Source organism: Magnolia sinica, unplaced genomic scaffold, assembly GCF_029962835.1.
Source record: "Magnolia sinica isolate HGM2019 unplaced genomic scaffold, MsV1 ctg39, whole genome shotgun sequence".
In the NCBI taxonomy this organism is placed as follows: domain Eukaryota; kingdom Viridiplantae; phylum Streptophyta; class Magnoliopsida; order Magnoliales; family Magnoliaceae; genus Magnolia; species Magnolia sinica.
In genome coordinates, this window is record NW_026682832.1 from 248,221 (window position 1) to 266,351 (window position 18,131).

An 18,131-nucleotide genomic window follows, 5' to 3' on the forward strand; every position below is an offset into this window, starting at 1 on the left:
GTATGAACATTACCAAATGCATGGATCATGGATTCTATTGAAGAGGACTTTTTACGGAGGCTGGGTGTCTGGCTACAGAAGATCCAATTGCAGAAAACCTCAATGTGCTTTAGATGTGATTGCTAAAGTAACCCATCTACAATGAGGCTTTGGGTTTCCCTGCGACTGAATAGTTGAGCCTCTGTCTTGTTTTAATGGCCCCAAATTACACAATGTTGAGATCAGGGGTTTAACATTCTTGCATAGCTATTTAAAAAGAAAAAGGTAGGGCTGTCAATGGGCTGTGCTTGGGCTGCATAAGAGCCTGTCAGGCCTGCCCGTTTAAGTTTTCAAGGGAATTTTTGTCAATATCAAGCATGCTTGGGCACTCCAAACGAACAGCCTATATCTTTTACAAAAGAGGGTGGCTGGGCTTGGGATCGGGGGCCATGCATAATCATGAGGGGCCTGACTTGGGCCCGTTTTGTTTGACCCGGACTTTGGCCTGGATTTTACTTTGCGGGCTGGGTTTGGACAGACCTCAGTCGAGCCCATTGACAGCCCTATAGAAAAAAAGAAATAAAAAAAAAAAGAAGAGAAAAGAAAAGAAACAAGAAATGAAAAACCTGTGATGGCAAGACAACCAGGCACCTGAGTCGGGATAATGGGATTTGATGTTCGAGTAAGCTGACCCTCTGGAATTTGGATCTGTGTGTCCAGGTTGTTGAAGATATCCCGCCACCAATACCTTTGGACATGCCAATGGTCCTGATAAAGCCCCAACAAGCGTGCCCAACTGGTGAAGTTTACTAGGCAATGCTAAATTCAGTATATCTACAGCTCCTTGTGTTGTTTGAGTTATACATGTGCAGCTCCTTTTCTGAGAACAGTTTCAAATGTGCAACGCCTTCGGTTAGATCAAGGTAGTTCAGTTGATCCTTTGACCTTGCTGGAGAAGATTACACAAATGGGGATTTCTCAAGATGTTTGTATCAATGATTTGGGTATGCAGTTCCGTTGGAAGATATATGGTTCTTTTCCTGTTTTCATTTTGTCGTTTCTTTGGGCATATGACAATTGATTCTATGTTAATCTGTGATCTTTCCAGAGCCTCCAGCATTTGAAGTCTTGCCATCTTTGAAATTGTTGAAAAAACGCGTGCTTGCAGCTGGCCGTGGACAGTATGATTCTGTTTTGATGTCGTTGAGGTAACATTTCAACTGCCTCTTTCTTTTTCTTTTCTTTTTTTTTTTTCTTCTTTTATATATATATATATTCACTCGGCCTTTGAACTCTAGATCCATTAGTTATTGGAATTTAGTGTGAATTATAGTGGTTGGGCTACAAGCTTAGGGCTTGTTTGGCTTTTCTAAAAACTTTTTTTTTTTTTCCTTTGTGATTTGGATTATGAAAATCACTTTTTAAGGCTTTAAATGTGTTTGGTTTAGCCACTTAATTAATCAAATTTAAAAGGAAAAAAAACAATTTTCCAGATTTGTGCGTTTTTCCCAATGCCTAACCCCCTGTTTCCCACAGTAGTTTCCACTTCTTACAAACTTGTGAAAAGCACTCATAAAATTGAATATCTGTCTCTTATTGGAAAGTATGTTAATTGCACACATGTAGAGTAATGCAGGGGCATTTTCACACTGGGCTCGAGTGGGGTCGCCTGTGGGATGCAGGGGCACACTCGGGGTGGGCGAGGCCCACGGGGGAGGTCTCGTGTTTGAAACTCCTCACCGGGGGTGATTAATGCGCATTTCACATCGGGCTCGAATGAGGTAGCCTATGGGATGTGGGGACACACTCGAGATGGGCAGCCCATGTAATTTGGGGCCCACGAGGGGGGGTTCGGCCGAGGTCCTAACCCATGAGATGTGGGGCCTAGGCTATGAGATAAAGAGATTAATTTGTCATACTCTAACACTTCGAGCTTTTAGAGTAAGTGGTTAATTATCTTGCATCAAATTGGTATCAGAGCGAGAGGTCTTGTGTTTGAGACTCCTCACCGGGGCTGATTAATGCAGGGGCATTTTCACACTGGGCTCGAGTGGGCTCGCATGTGGGATGCAGGGGTACACTCGTGGTGGGCGAGGCCCACGGGAGAGGTCTCGTGTTCGAGACTCCTCACTGGGGCTGATTAATGCAAGGGCATTTTCACACTGGGCTCGAGTGGGCTCGCATGTGGGATGCAGGGGCACACTCGTGGTGGGCGAGGCCCACGGGAGAGGTCTCATGTTCGAGACTCCTCACCGGGGGTGATTTATGCGTATTTCACACCGGGCTCGAGTGTGGTAGCCTGTGGGACGTGGGGACACTCGGGGTGGGCGGTCCATGTGATATGGGGCCTACGAGGGCGGTTCGGCCGAGGTGTTAACCCACGAGATGTGGGGCCTGGGCTATGAGATGAGGGGATTAATTCATCATACTGTAATAATTCAAGCTTTTAAAGCAAGTGGTTAATTGTCCTGCATAATTGTGGCCCACCTAACTAGTGGATCAACCTACTGCTTAGGCTGGGACATCAATATAGTGGTGCCTTTCTAACGGATGGATTGGATCTAGGACCTACATGCCATGATGGAAAACGTGTGGCGTGTAAACGAGTTGTATTGCACACTTGCGTGGGCTTAGAAAATCTCATCTATGGAGAAGCCGGATGAATGTGACTTTCCTATAACACCCGCCTGCAGCAATGTGGGCCCACAATCATGTGAGATCCACTGTCAATCCATTTTGCCATATCATGTTAGGGTATTAGTAAAAAAATGAGACTTAAGTGGACTACGCCATAGGAAATAGTGAGGATTCAATGCTCACCATTGAAACCTTCATGGGGATTTTTTGTTTTTTCTCATGCATGTTTGCCAAACATGCAATTTTCACATTAGCATTTCTCAATAAACAATCCCAGTGATATGTTTCTTGAGAATCAATTTCGCAACTGCTAGTTGCAATGCCAAACAGGCCCTCAGCTAGCAGATTGCTTTGGGAAGCATTTTATCAACGGTTTTTTTTTTTTCCCTTTCTTTTTGGAAGGTAGCTGAAACTTTAAGGAAAAAGAAAATGTATACATCAAACGAGGGTGCAGAGTGATCCTCTCGTCATTCCTTTGGCAAGAGAATCGGCTACCCTATTCGGCATTTGCAATCCTTGGAACATTAGGACAGAATTGATCTTATTTTGGAAATACAAAAAACATAACTCCAAGGACCATTCTTCAATGACTAAATTTCCTTGAAAAGGGACCAGACCAATATGTAAGCCTCTCGTAGTGCTACTAGAGTCTCCACCTTGTTAGATTAATCATCGTAATATAGACTAGATCAATGGGCTGGACTGGCCTATCAGGCTTTTGGGCTATGCCTGCTTTTCACTGAACTTGGGTTGTCGAATCAGGCTTGAGGGCTGGCCCTAGGCCTAAAATTCAAGCCCATTTGTAATTGGGCCGGTCAAGGTCTAAAAGCTTGTTGGCCCAGTTTGATTGGGTTTTCAAGAGCCTTTTCCAACCCACCCACCCACCAACACAGTTCCAATCTTTTAGTGGCAAGACCTGATCCTTCTAAACAGGCATCCTAGCGGATTATACTTGCTAACAAATTCAAAACAGAAGCTTCCTCACTCCCGCACCCTAACCTGGTGCCGCATGGCTTCACGTTTCATGGAATTATGTGCAAGACCATTGTTCTAGTGTGTTTTAGACATGGATCAATTTTTAAATTTTTTTTTATTTAAGTGTAACCTATGTACCAATGGAAAACTTAATCCTTATTCACATACGCTGAAAGAGAGCATAATTGTTTTAGAGAAATTCTACATCAAAAGCACTTCATATTCACCCTATGAAGCATTGTTCCATCATACACACCGGAAAAACATGTCTGGTGATTTGGATCAATGATCTGGTGGACCACCAAGCAGCTGGCTATAGCGTATAGGCCAATAGGATAGTGATTTGGAAACTCTGACCAATCTGAACATTGCAAGATTTGCTTATTGATTGTCGACCATTTCTCATCTTTATTAGTTGACTGCCCCCTTTTCAGGCCACTGATTGGGTGGTACCAATCACCTTGATTTTTGGGATATGGTCCATCCACATGGTGGGGCACCAAGTTAATGGCTCTGATCAGTGTATACAAGTCCCCTAGCATACACCTTGTATGTGTTTGTTCATCACATATTGCTTGACATCTTTTATAATAATCTTTTACAGACATTCTTGTGGTTGACACTTCACATGATTTCCTGCAGTGGAAGCACCATTGTCGGAATCGGTTCTCCAGAACCCCCGCAGTCTGTCTACGATGATGATGAGTACAAGGATGCCTTTGTATCTGGTAAGATACCATAACTCATTCTCACATGTAATTTTCGTTTTGGAGCCCTGAATTTCAAAATGGACACTCGACCTCTAGATGAAGCAAAACATTAGATCATGTACCAAACATCTCCCACTCTCCCATTGTAAGTGGGCAGGATTCCTACGTACTTTTTTCTGTGATCCACTGATTCCTGTGTACACTCAAATTTTGGTTTCTGGACTTTTCGAAAGTAGACTGTAAATGTGAACAGGGATTTCTGCCCACAGTCAATATACAGCGGGAAATGTTTGATATAAATCTTGTGAAGCAATTCCCACATCTGATATTTTCCCATAGGATTATTGTGAAGTAGGCAAAGCACCTTAATTGTTTCACAAATGATGACGAGACCCACCACACATGTAATGACAAACTTGCATTGGATCCTGGCAACTCATGAAGTGGGTGGCAATGCGAACATGACATAACCCAAAAATAAGATTCCAATCACTAGGTGGGTAACACTGAATTTAGACCCCTTCCTCTAACCATCCATGTGTCCGATACACATAGGCCACTTGATTCGTGGACCATCATCATTTTTGGGCCATGGCATGTTCACAATGTCCACCACTTGTTGAATGGCCTAAAACTCATTCATGTGTGCCACATTGGCATGTTTGCACGAATCACCTATTCAATCTCTTGTACGAATCACCCAAGATTTTTCAATTTGTTTTGAGAGTCCAGTAAACCTTTGGTTGGCCAGATCTCTGTACAGGAGGGACTCATACTTTTTACACTGCTTCACCACAATGACTGGCGTTGTCTTGGCCAGATCTCTGTACAGCTGGGACCCACCTTCCAGTGATCCAGCCCTCCACTTGGTTTGTCCTAAATAAGATGGTTGTCGCTGGACAACTGTTGGCATGCAAATGGATAGTGAAAATGAAATTATTCCCTCCGCTCCATATGCAACTAGGAAATTTCCACCAGTGATGGCCAGGACTGTTCAATGGAGATATTTCATCTGTGATACTATCAAAACAGTGTCCCATCTTAGCTCAGTTGGTAGAGCGGAGGACTGTAGTTGTTGAAATCGTGCAGATTATCCTTATTACTTTTCAAAAAAAAAACAGTGTCCCATCAGATGAATGATTTGGATGACTAAAAGGTGGGCCCATCTCTCCAGATTGTTGATCCAGCTAGGGAAAAGAAAAAACCGGTAATTCAAACAGGATACCTCTATAAGTCACTAGGAGGGTAATTTGATAAAAAAAGCATCCATGCAACCATGGAGAGTACTCCTTCCTGAGGTCCCGTGTAACTTCTGGTAGAGGTGAGGAGAAGAGAGCAATATCGCATCTTGCAGCTCTATGAAAACCACACATGTATTCTTCAATATGGAAGTGTCCCTTTCCTAGACACTCTAGGAAACTTGTTGCCTGTGCCATGTGTCCAAGCAACATCAGTAGGAAGAGATCAAAAATAGGCAAAATGAAGATACTAGGGTCATAAGGCTGACGGGGGATTAGGATGGAGTTCTTTTGGAAATTGGTTTCTTTTGCTTGGTGTAAGAAGCAGGAGCAGCAGCAAAAAGTACCAACCAAGCAGTTTTCAGAATGTAACGTGCAGAAGTGTAAGATCACAAAATGAGGAACGTCTAGCTGCCTAAGTAGAAGATTCATTCAACTAATAGGATGTTGTATGCAAGTGTCTTAGGCACTGTTTCTTCGTTGAATCTGAGGGCCCAGTATAGCTGGGCCCCAATCACCAAGGTCCAAGGGTGACCCCCTCCATGGGTCTGAGGGTATTTTTAGTAGTGTGCTTTAATTACATTTCTTGCTCCTCAACTTGCCTTCACAATCTATCACAATTACCCTACACCAAGTATACATTTGAGAACAAGGTTTAAAGTACCGTCCAAAAATAATGCCCAATGTGAATCGGTTTCCTCCATAAACAATACGGCTGTATCGGACTGATAGTGGGGTGATACGATTTGGGCTCAGTGGCGACCAATACTGTACACCGAAAGTGAATTTCTATCCCTGTTCAAGACATCCAAGCCGCAAATTCTACCATGGAGAAGTGATCTTTTAGATGGCATTTATCATTCCTCCAAATGGGTCTATATGAGGATTTTACTGCCTGGTCCTTGAACGGGGAAAGGCGCCCAGTTTGTGGAGTTTGATAATTGGTCCATGGAAATTGAAAGGGTTCAACAGATCACTCCAACCCAAGTGAAGCCCCCAAGAGTGTCCTTTGACAGTTAGAAGTACTATACCATGTGCAAACAAAGGATATGTACAGAAGATGCAGTTCATTGATTCAAACCATCGATGTTATTGATTGGTCTGTTGACATCCCATTTACCAAAATAATTTCCCAGATTAGAACATCCTATCCATTGAACCTTTGGTCCATTGAATATGGCCACTCCGGCATTTCCTTACCAACCATCCATTTGCTGGCTTCTAACTTTAAATTTGGTATTTTTACTTTCTAGGAGGTTTAATGCATTGGCCATCTAGAATGGGGCTGATCATATCAGTGGCTTGGATCATTGAATCTGGATGCCACTTGCACAAAATGAAAAGCTAAACCTACGGTCTGTATTCTCTCATCAACTATTGAATAAAATACCCCCCAGTTAACTGGTACTTCTGAGAAATCAACCTGTTAAGGTTGACCCAACAGAGCAGTTGTGGACGGAACATAGCCAGCATTTTTTGAATGGCTTGAGCTATGATGAGCTTAAGGTGAGCACACGGCTTAAAAATAGTAAATTTGAAACAAGTTCTTCCATATTTGCCAAGCCATGGCCAACTAAAAAGGTGAGACTGTGTCTTGATTTTTTGTTTTTTATTTCTATTTATCAGTAATCATGTTAGCAGAATCGTATTTTTTTTCTGTTCCCTTTCATATACATGCGCAATGCATCCTCAACTTTCAATATTATTCAATGCAGAGGCACGCTTTCTTACCCGCAGAGAGAACCAGTGGTACACCGAGCTGAATTCCACAACAAGTTCTTTTGAGTCTCCTGCCGATCTTTCACCTACTGTTGAGTAATTCTTATATGATGTAGTTATTGTTTCATGAAATGGGATCCAGAACCTTATTTTCTTGATTAATACAAGATTTGTTTTTCTTCATATTTTCCCTTTCTGAGTTCAGTAAATGTTTTGATTGGAAGGATGGGTAGGAAAATGAAATATGTAAAAAAAAAAAAAAAAGCAGTATGGGAAATGTTCACGATTAATTATGTTTGATCATTAAAAGAGACGGTAAAAATTCTCCAATAAGAAATCAATGAATGAGAAGTTTGTGTTTGATATGTATGTGATTACAAAACGGAGTAGAAATATTTATATGTGCGCATGTATATATTTTATACAAATTAACATTGTTTTAGCATTTTTTGTGTAACTCTTTATGGGTTTTGTGGAGTGGAAAGGGTATGGGAAAAAAAAAATGAAAAGAAGAGGTTTGAACTGACCAACTCTAACACAACCATGGAAACCTACCGGCAAAGAAAACTGGTTACAATTAAAAATTAATCTTATATAAATACATGGGGAATAATCTTCCCTTTCAAAGATTCCTTATGAAATCGAGATACTTTTCAGATAATTCTAACAATAGGGGTAGATACATATGTTGTTTTGAAGGTGGGAGAAAAGATAAAACTGATTATTGATCCAGATTAGAGTTTGAAACTCATGTAATTAATCCCTTCTGGTTAACCCGAGAAAAAAATGGGATAGATTTACGAGAAATCTCATTCAGTTATATATGGCAGATTAACATGAGACACCAAAAGAATTGACTGTGGAGCCGTGTGAGGCAGGAAACTCTCAAGTATGTTTCTAAGGGAAGGAATTGACCCACCTAATCCAACTGGGGAGAACAGGCCATTTGACAATCGGATGGTGCTGTTGAGCTCAGTCGAGATCCTTGGACCCATCATGATATCTAGATGGTTGCTTCATTGTTTCTAACATTCATTTCATTTACAACCCATCATGTGTTAAGAACCTAACCAATATGCCAAAAACCCTTGGACTAATGGAACACGTCAAGCTAGGCTCTTTACATTGTTGGATCATAATAGTCTACTATGAGCCACAACCAACATCCGCGGCAACGCACTCTGTGGTGGTACTCATTCTCGCCTTTTTTCCAAGTAGCCCTTTATGGTGGACATGGTGTTGGCTCTGATAACCTAACCAATATGCCCAAAGTCATAGGACTAATGGAACACGTCAAGCTACTTTAAGCCATTGGCATCATTGCACTATGAAAAACCACATCAATCAAATCGATAGGTCATGTTGATTATCAAGATCTGATGAGGCCCCATTCAGTTTCCATTTGAATTTGAAAATTCCAATCTTTAATACCTATAATTATTGTTGTCTAATTGGAACTTTATTGTAATGCTTATATAATTGAACGCAATGCAATCCTTGGAGGGGGCTGAGAATAACAATTATCCTTCAATTGTGCTTTTCTTCTATCTTTCCCAATTATCTTTCTCCTTATTCTATTCTAATCTTTCTTCCTTATCTCTCAATTGTCGTCTCATATCTTATTCAATTCTATTTCCTTCACACATTTGGTTAACGTACATATCATTTGGTATCAGATAACCAGTGTTCGAAATATCGATACTATCGGCCGATATTATCGTTATCGCACCACTACGAGACGATAGACTCGCGATAACCCCCGGAAGATACCAAAAAATCTAAAATCCAGATATCGGCCAATATATCGTCGATATCGCACCAAAAAACCCAAATATCGGCTGATATATCGTCGATATCGCACCAAAAAACCCAAAAATTTGAATTAGAAAAAAAAAAAGGGAAATCGGAGAGTACTTGGCTGTAGCGGCGATCGGAGGTGGGCCATTCGACAGGTAAGTACGATTTTCTTGCCATTTTCTTCTCTTTCTCGGAGATTCCGGCGAAGATTCAGGCCGAATCGATGAATCGTTCCTTCCGAAACGAGATTTGAGGGGTTGCGTGCGTGAAAGATGGATTGGACTGCGTGGATGGGGGTAAAAATGGAGAGGGAAAGTGAAAGAGGGGCACGGATGGGGAAATCATAGAAACAATTAGAGGAACGAACGAGTCCATCGTATTAGGGAAAGCGAAAGAAGGATATATCGTTTGTATCGCGCCGTCCATCGTTTGTATCGCGGCATCTTATTAGGGTCTCAGTAAACTCACTCGGGCCCACCTTTAATGTATGTGGTCCATCCACGCCGTCCATCGGCTTTTCCATCTTATTTTAACGGTTGAGCCCAAAATTTAATCATACCCAAAGATCGAGTGGATCATACCATAGGAAATAGTTGGAATAATGATTTCCACCGTTGAAACCTTTTTAGGGCCCACAGTCATGTTTACATGTCATCCATACCGTTAATAACATCATTCTTACTAGGATGAACTGAAAACACAAACATTAGCATGATTCAAAACTTCTGTTGGCCCACGAATATTTCAACTGTGGACGTTCAATTATCCCGTTTTCGGCCCACTTAAGTATTGGATACGGTTCATTTTTGGCCTCATATCCTAAAATGCACTCACAAAACGGATGGATGGAGAGGATTTCTCACAAACATCACAGTGGACCCCACCTGGGTTCCCAGCACAGGAACTTCTTACGGAAGGCTTTCGCAGGAAATCTGTGTCCGAAATGGATTGGCTCCTCCCACGGGCACCAGCCAATGGCTGGTGGTTGGTGCTTTATGGGCCCCACCATGATGTATGTGTTTCATCATTTCTGTCCACCTATTTTTATAGATCATTTTATGTTATGAGAGAAAAAATGAGGTATATTGAAATATAATCTGGACCACATTACAGAAACAGTGTTGAATGAATGTTGACCATTTAAAATGTTTTGGGAGCCATAAAAGCTTTGGATTAAGCTGATATTTATTTTTTCCCTTCATCTGGGTCTTTATGATCCAATCAACAGATTGGATGTCAAATAAACAGTGCAGTGGGCTTTAGGAGGATTTAAATGGTGGATATCCAATCATTATTGTTTTCCTGTGGTGTGGTGCACCTTAGAATTATATCCCTATAATTATTTTTATTAAATCCTAAAATGATCCGTAAAAATGGATGAACGGAATGGATGAAACGAATACATTATGTTGGGGCCCACATAGCATCGACCGTGCATGGCTGGTGTGAGGGAGTTCACCCGCGTAGGACACGGATTAGATACTAACATTTGCACAGCCAGACTGGCTACTGAATTGACATCACCAAGTTCTGTGGGGCCCACCATGATGTATGTGTTTTATCTACACCGTCATTCCATTTGGCTAGATAATTTTAAGGCATGAGACAAATAATGAGTCGGATCCATATATGGAGTGGACCCCACCACAGAAAACAGTGGGGAGAGGGACGCCCATCGTCCATCTATTTCTCAAATTTTACTTCTTCAGCTCTTCTTTTGCTTTTCAATAAATTGGTTGTGTTTTCATACATGACTATGATATATTTATAAATATCATGCATCCAATTTAAATATAGTTGCATTAGTTCAGTTAAACATCGCATAGTTTAGGACCCTACACAAAGGAAACTTATTATGTGCATATTTTTTTTGAGATGTTATGATTTAAAAGTGTGTATTAAGGGCTTTTTTAACAATCCCTAAAGTTTCATTAAAAAATTCAACCATTTTCTCAATGTTTCCCCATGTTTCCCAAAAAGTGCGATAAACTATGCGATACAAACGATATATCCCATGCGATAACCGATACATATCTGTATCCCAAGGGTGCGATACATAGTGCGATACCGATATTTCAAACACTGCAGATAACAACGATCCATTATGACGAAAATATAGGAATCCATTAACCAGCTTCAATTACAAGTGGCAGCCATGGCAGAACGAATTGAAAAACTATAAGAACAAACATCTAAAAACATGTTTTTTTTTTTTTTTGCACACACACCCCCACACACTCACGCTGTAGTGGGATTTCACCACCCATGGATACTCGAACCTTTGACCGGGTGTTGAAACTCCTGAGAGTCTACTAATGGAGCAAGAGTAAGGATCCTCAAAACATGGCTGATATTAAGGAACAATGAGTTACCTTCGCTGCGACCGTAATTTTGCGGAGCTGAAGGACACTTTGTGGACATTTCTGCCACTTAACACTGGCAAGACAACCGAGTCACCCTAAACACACCATCCATCTCCATTGCTACCCACACCTCCAATGGCCTATAATCCCATAATAGTAGGCTCTTCTTCCACGTTGCAGACTATATATACAGGGGTGGATTTCCCCAGCTTCAATGGGGAGGATCTCCTTAGCTGGATCTACTAGGCTCAGCTTTCTTTAACTATAACCAAACCCCCACACATGAGAAGATTGGTTTAGCGGCTTTCCACCTTGAAGGCAAAGCCATTCAATAGTATTATTGGATGGAAGATATCATATCGACATTGACATGGAAAGAAAAGATTGCTCTAGCCAACAAATTCAACCATTCCCACATGGAGTGTTTTCTTCCCTCAGTTGCCGTCATACAATTCACACCCAAACCATCCACGACCCTTGAAACAATTCCCATCAAACACCTTACACCATCCGAAATGGAGGAACTAAGTAATTGAGGTTTATATTATGACGACTATGAGTAGTTCCATTGAGGTCACCGTTGCAAAAGAAACAACTTTTTCTCATAGAGGAAGAGTGGCCGGAAGATCATCCCACCTCTTTTGATCCCGGAGGACATTGATGATTTGGGAGAGTCTCTCTTCCTGTTTCTTGATTTCAACCTTGAGGATAAGGTTCTTTTCATAGCGGCGGAGTGATGAGGTCTCATTCAAATTCCATTTCAATTTGGAAATTCCAATATTTAATTCTCATTCTCATTTGAAAATATCATTTTCAAAATCAAAATCAAATCCATGTTTTAATTATTTATTTTAAATTGTCAGTTTTTTTTTTTTTTATAAAAATTATTGTTGTTGAATTGAAACTTTATTGTAATGCTTATATAATTGAATACAATGCAATCCCTGAAGGGGGCAAAGAATAACAATTCTCCTTCAATCTTACTTTCCCTCTTATCTTTCCCAATTATCTTCCTCCTTGTTCTATTCTAATGTTTCTTCCTTATTTCTCTTATCTCTTCCACACATTCGGTTAAGGTACATATCAAGATCATTATATAAATCTAGGTCTAATCATGATTCATGAATTTGATTCTTCCATTCTATAGGCCTAATCTTGGATTGTTTATACTTATGAAGCTTCTCTTTTATCATGCCATCCTAACCATTGCATCCATCACTTGAGAAGTGAATGACTATAAAAAGAAGGCCATCTCATGGATGGATTTGAACATTCAATCAGTCTGATTTTTTTCTCCGTATCCAATGGATGATCTGGAGCTAGTGATTGGGGTGGTCGAGTGCCTCAATGGAAGAAGATACCGGCACAACATATGATTGTTTCGAAAAAATAAAAATGATGACCCACTAACACTGAATGTGCATCCTGATGTGGCATATTCATATTCTGTGGGTTGAGCCATGCTTCATCATCTAGACCGTCGATTTGATGAACCCATGTTAATAGATCCTAATCATTCAATGAGTGGCCTAAAATAAAAGGTTATTTAAAAATTACAACAATGTTGTAAAAAAATCCAAAGGTTGGATATCTAAGATCTTACTAGTTGGATTGCCCATCTATGAGTCACATCAAATCAATAATGTGTATCTATCAACCATGGTTTTTATTAAGATGTTCCTAGTCCATTAGAAGCATATGATCTCTTAAGTGAATGTGCCACAATTCACTATTCTCTACCACACATTTCTTCCATCAAGATCTTAATATTTTCAGGTTTGTTTGGGTGGGGATTTCACATGATTGTGATCAAGTCTAATCCCAAACCAGCATCTTTTTGTTTTTTGTTTTTTGTTATTTTTTCTTTTTCTAATACTTCTTTAATTGAGTTTATGTGGAGGAAAGCATCGCTTTAGTATGCCCGATCTTACATATAAGACATGGGCCCACTCAAATCAGGATTAGATTAATCTTGATTAGGTAGAATCCACTACCCAAACAAACCCTTAATATACTATTTTAAATTTTAATTCTTCATATCATACCTTAAAATAATGTAATGAGGTCTTCTTCTATTTTATCAATTTTATTTTCACTTCTTAATATTTATTAACTTTTTAGTCAAACTCGGTTAAAATTAATGATATTTGTCTGAGTCACCCCCTGAGTCAACTCATCTGAGTCTTGATTTATTGGTAGATTGAGTGAAGTCCTAATTACTAGTTTTCAATAGAAGGTTCACTAATTTTAGACGTGTGGTAGCCACACACATCTACACAAGCACACATATCACAATATAACATTTGATATCTAGTTTTTTTTATTAAGTGAGCTACACTTTTTTTTTGGCATAAAAAAATTAAGCCACCAAGTCAAAACCAATAAATCAATGGAAAAGATTTCTAAACTGGTAATTTACTTTATACGATGTGGCCCACTTAAAGAGTGAAATTGCCTTGATTCTTTATGCTATAGATCTAAGAATGGTTTTTAACCTAATGTAAGGTTCAATTGGTAGACACATGTTTCATAATTGTACATTTTCGGCATGTGGGTTTGTGTAGCTCTATATATGCATCTGGACTTAGCAAATCTGTGCGTGTCTGTGTAGGGCTTTGTACGCGTGTGGAATTAGCAAAGTTTGTTAAAATACAAATTTTCAATTAGAATATTAAGTTCTATTTGCATGAGTAACAATGTACCATCTAAAATCTTTTTGAGTAAATTACATTTATAACCATCTCCATTAAACTTTTCCATCTACTCAATCCTACTAGATGGCGACCATCAGCCCCTGATTTTTATTTTTTCTTCCGATTTTTACTCAAAGTTGCCCTGGATTTGGATTTTACTAAATAATTGATATTCTCAAGCAGTGCTTTTCTAGAGGAGAAATTATGTTACTGCCCACCATTGTTTTTCTTTATAACAAAGTGGAGAATTGAGATTGTGGGGCCCATGTGTTATGTCTCCCATTCAACCCATCTTACATATGCACACCAATACTATTAATAGACAAATCCAAAAGTAGTAGATCCAATTATTTATACTTGGCTTGACGCAGTCCATACCAACCAACAAGAAGCTGGCACGTGTTGACATACTTGTATAGAACATGGGAGAAAAACGTACTCGATCCAACAGAGACTACCAACGAGTTGATGCTCAGAATCGTACACACAACTAGGACATGAAAAGGCGATCATCTCTCATGGGACTTGACTAATGTACACAGGATAAGTGTGACCCTTAGTGTGTCAAGGAAGTTCCTAAAAGACCTGCCAGATTCTTCGTAACTAGCATATCAATGGCATGGTCATCTGGGGATCAACTTAGAAAGGGGAATTTCCCAAAGGGGATGCCCAAGATTTACTCAAAAGTTGTGAGAAACCAAGAGCGAACAATGAAAAGCTATCCAAAAATAGAAGCAGATCACATACGATGGTGTCACCAAATAAGGAATTCATATTGTAACAAGATACGACCACTGCATAATTCGAAGATTCATTCGCAAGTCACGGAACCTTACGCATGGTCATCACATCTCAAAAGTCTATAAAAGCAATTCTCAAGGCGAAGCTCCTGGCCTTTGCCAATACAAATCAATCAATCCTTTAAGGTCGACATAACTTATCCCTTCCATTCTCCATGGACAATTATTAATTTTGGCTTCTTATTTTAGTTCCTCCCTTTTCTTCCAACCATGTTGTAGCAAATTTGGAGTCGGCAGTTCTTGGCTTAGTTTCGCTACTGTCCAATACATCGTTGTAGTACACACATAGGAGTAGATTAAATATCCACGACTCATACGTTGGATCCTCAAATTATCAAATTCTTACTTGATATATCTCCAGTCACATCCTACTGGCTTCATGCCACAACCGTTTCACGACCGTATGGTAGTTTTCACGACCGTTTTACGAGAACAAATTGTCGTAGGTATTTTATTCTTTCCTCTACTTGGGTTTTATTTTTTTGTTGATGTTACTACTCTAGCATTCGAATAAATAAAATTGGCAATCCAACCATATTTTAATTGTCTAATATTTTATTACTTCATTGAGAAACTTTATCTACTATTACCATTGGAAGGAATTTTTTTTTTTTTTTTTCTATGCAAAAAGATCACATTCAGAAGGACTAACCCGCCCCTTCTAAAATTGCCCAATCGTTGTAACAATGTGGTTAAACAATCAAGCCAATCTTTAGAGATCTAGTCCTAATCATGTTGATTCGGTGCCAGGGGTCACATGTGTTCAATTGATTCGAGTCGAATAGGAATCCGACATACTTGACACTAAATCTAATCACACATGTTTGACAGAATTCAGGCCGTTCGTAACACGTATGGCCATGTGTCTAGATTGAACAATATTATTTTTTGGCATGCCTGGTGGGACACAGTGCTAAATCAAAGTTTCTCAATAAAACAAGATGATTGCTAAATTAAGAGCAAATGCTAGTAATCCCCCTGAGACTATGAAAGAGCCACAAGATGAGAGTTAACTGACAGAACCTATTGATGTGGAAACAAGATTTCCTTCCTAGGAAAATGGTAAACTGGAACGATCACTTGGCCGTGGCTAGAAATCCAGCTATGCGAATGCAATACCCTGCGTAGCCACAACGATCACTTGGCCGTGGCAATTTCATTGGGATCATTTAAGAGTATGGCATCCAACCCCACTACCAATGGGTCACCCGACCTATATACCATAAACCCTACCCTGATTGGATCGACGGATACCATGGTAACAATGTTATCTGATTTTTGGAAATTTTACTGGAGAACTTTATGAGGAAAACAAAAAAGAAAGGATTTTTAAGAAAAAAATGAAAAAGAAACCAGAAGAATGGTTTCTTTTTAAATGTATTCTTTTATACATTATGCGAAAATTGTGAGAGTTGAGGACTTCCCCAATTCCCGGCTTGAAACTCCTCCACTGCAGCAGCATTCAACAACAGGGGAAACGGGAAGAATCAACAGAAAGATTTCAGCTCATACATACCAGCCAATGCCAATCAGATATTCAGACTATTCAGGTTATATTGGCTTTTACGGCAATTTGCGGTCAGCTATGACAATTTTCTTTGTTCTTTATGTTTTAAATTGCCCATATGAGCTATTGTAGTGGCTGAGATTGTGGCTGTTAATGCACTGACATGACTGTAACAACCATGTCAAATAAAAATTTGGGCCATTGACCATTTTTCATTCCAAATGTCCATTTGATGACCAAATTCAGACAGCCAGGTTCAACCAATCATCAAAAGATTTGGCCAATATACCGTCCATAGTGGGCCCGGTGATTTTGGACAAGCTTGATTGACATTGATGGATGGCACATTTATGGATGGAAGTATGGATATGAATGATCTGTGGTGCTCCACCCATAGAGACATGCATGAACACATCATAAGGGTGTGATTGTGCCACCATAAACTCTTATAGTGGCTGTTAGAAACAATGAAAGAAGAAAAGTGGAGATAATTTTATTTTCCTGATTTTTACGTTAAAAAAAATGTGAATCAAGAATAATAGCTTTGCTGAAATTTCCTGAATCGTAACTCTTGTTAATACTGATAGGTTTGGGAAATAAGTCTACTTTTGTATGGTGATAGTTATATCATGTATGGTGTACTTTTGAATGGTCTTTAAAGAATTCAGGCATCATGTTGTAAAGGCAGGTAATAAGTCTAGGGGATACAATTAAGTTTTCTCTATCGCCAATGAAAAGCAAAGATCGTTTGTCTACCAATGTGCCAGGTGTCCCACTTGATGACAAGAATGTGGTAACTCTCTCTCTCTCTCTCTCTCTCTAATTCAGCCTTGAAAAGCTTTACAGTTCCATGGTTATGAATCATTTGGGGCCTGTTTGGAAATCCACCTAAAATCAGGACTGGTATCACTTCTTCCTTGCATTTGGGGCAGAGCAGGAAACAGGAACCACATCAGGCGGGCTCCTGTTTCGTTGTTATTTCCGATCCAAATGGCGAGTGGGATAATAAGAGTGCCTCTTTTCTGACCTGGTCACACTTGCTACATAGGTTGAAAGCATCTAGTCCATGGATTTAAGTAGCAGTTTTGGAGTGCAACTCGCCTAGGGATTGAAACCTGTATGACTCACCGTGACTCAATCTTACTTGGTCCCGTATCGGTATGGAAACTCATTTCATTTTGGACCAAAATGAATATGAATTGGATGATACTAAGTGATATCAGACGATTTTTTCAAACCATGATCCAGTCCACTGAAAATCAACGATCCTCATTTTTCTGTTGGACGCTGGAAGTGACGTCTTTATTTTTTGTTAGCTTGAAGTGTTTCTTCTTGAAACTAAGTTTTCAGCATGTCCTTTGCAGATTATCAAGGCACTTAACCTTTACAGAAAAAAGACCGGCAGTGACAACTTCTTCTAGGTAAATGCGTAATTAATTGAATCATATGCGGAAATAGGTAATGCTTGGCTCAATACTGTACACATGAGGTCACATTTGGCAATCCAAATTGTTCACATGTGGGGCAACATGGAGGGGTGATCCTTCAAAAATCTGACCATCCATCATATGGGTGGGGAGATACTGAATGCCAAGACACATGATGGATGTGTTAGTGCCTAATAGCTTGAATCATATGATGAAGACATGAAGTAGATAATCTGTCCCAAGGGGCCCTTGTTAAATGTGGTCCATATGTTGTCCATTTCCATCA

General features: G+C 39.8%; 1 protein-coding gene and 1 long non-coding RNA gene across 3 annotated transcripts in view; both read left to right on the forward strand.

Moving 5' to 3' along the window:
- LOC131236332 (4-diphosphocytidyl-2-C-methyl-D-erythritol kinase, chloroplastic/chromoplastic-like) overlaps positions 1-18,131 on the forward strand; it is a 30,398-nt gene that overhangs the window by 4,111 nt on the left and 8,156 nt on the right. The window contains exons 5-9 of the mRNA XM_058233454.1: positions 700-778; positions 870-983; positions 1,088-1,187; positions 4,234-4,319; positions 7,255-7,349. Of these exons, the coding sequence (XP_058089437.1) occupies positions 700-778; positions 870-983; positions 1,088-1,187; positions 4,234-4,319; positions 7,255-7,349 (474 nt within the window). The remainder of the gene's footprint in view (positions 1-699; positions 779-869; positions 984-1,087; positions 1,188-4,233; positions 4,320-7,254; positions 7,350-18,131) is intronic.
- Positions 16,160-18,000, forward strand: LOC131236329 (uncharacterized). Of its 2 annotated transcripts, none has more exons than XR_009166691.1 (3): positions 16,160-16,489; positions 17,107-17,211; positions 17,783-18,000. It is a non-coding gene; the product is annotated as an uncharacterized LOC131236329 (long non-coding RNA). The 2 variants fall into 2 exon arrangements; XR_009166692.1 differs by having other exon boundaries at positions 16,160-16,461.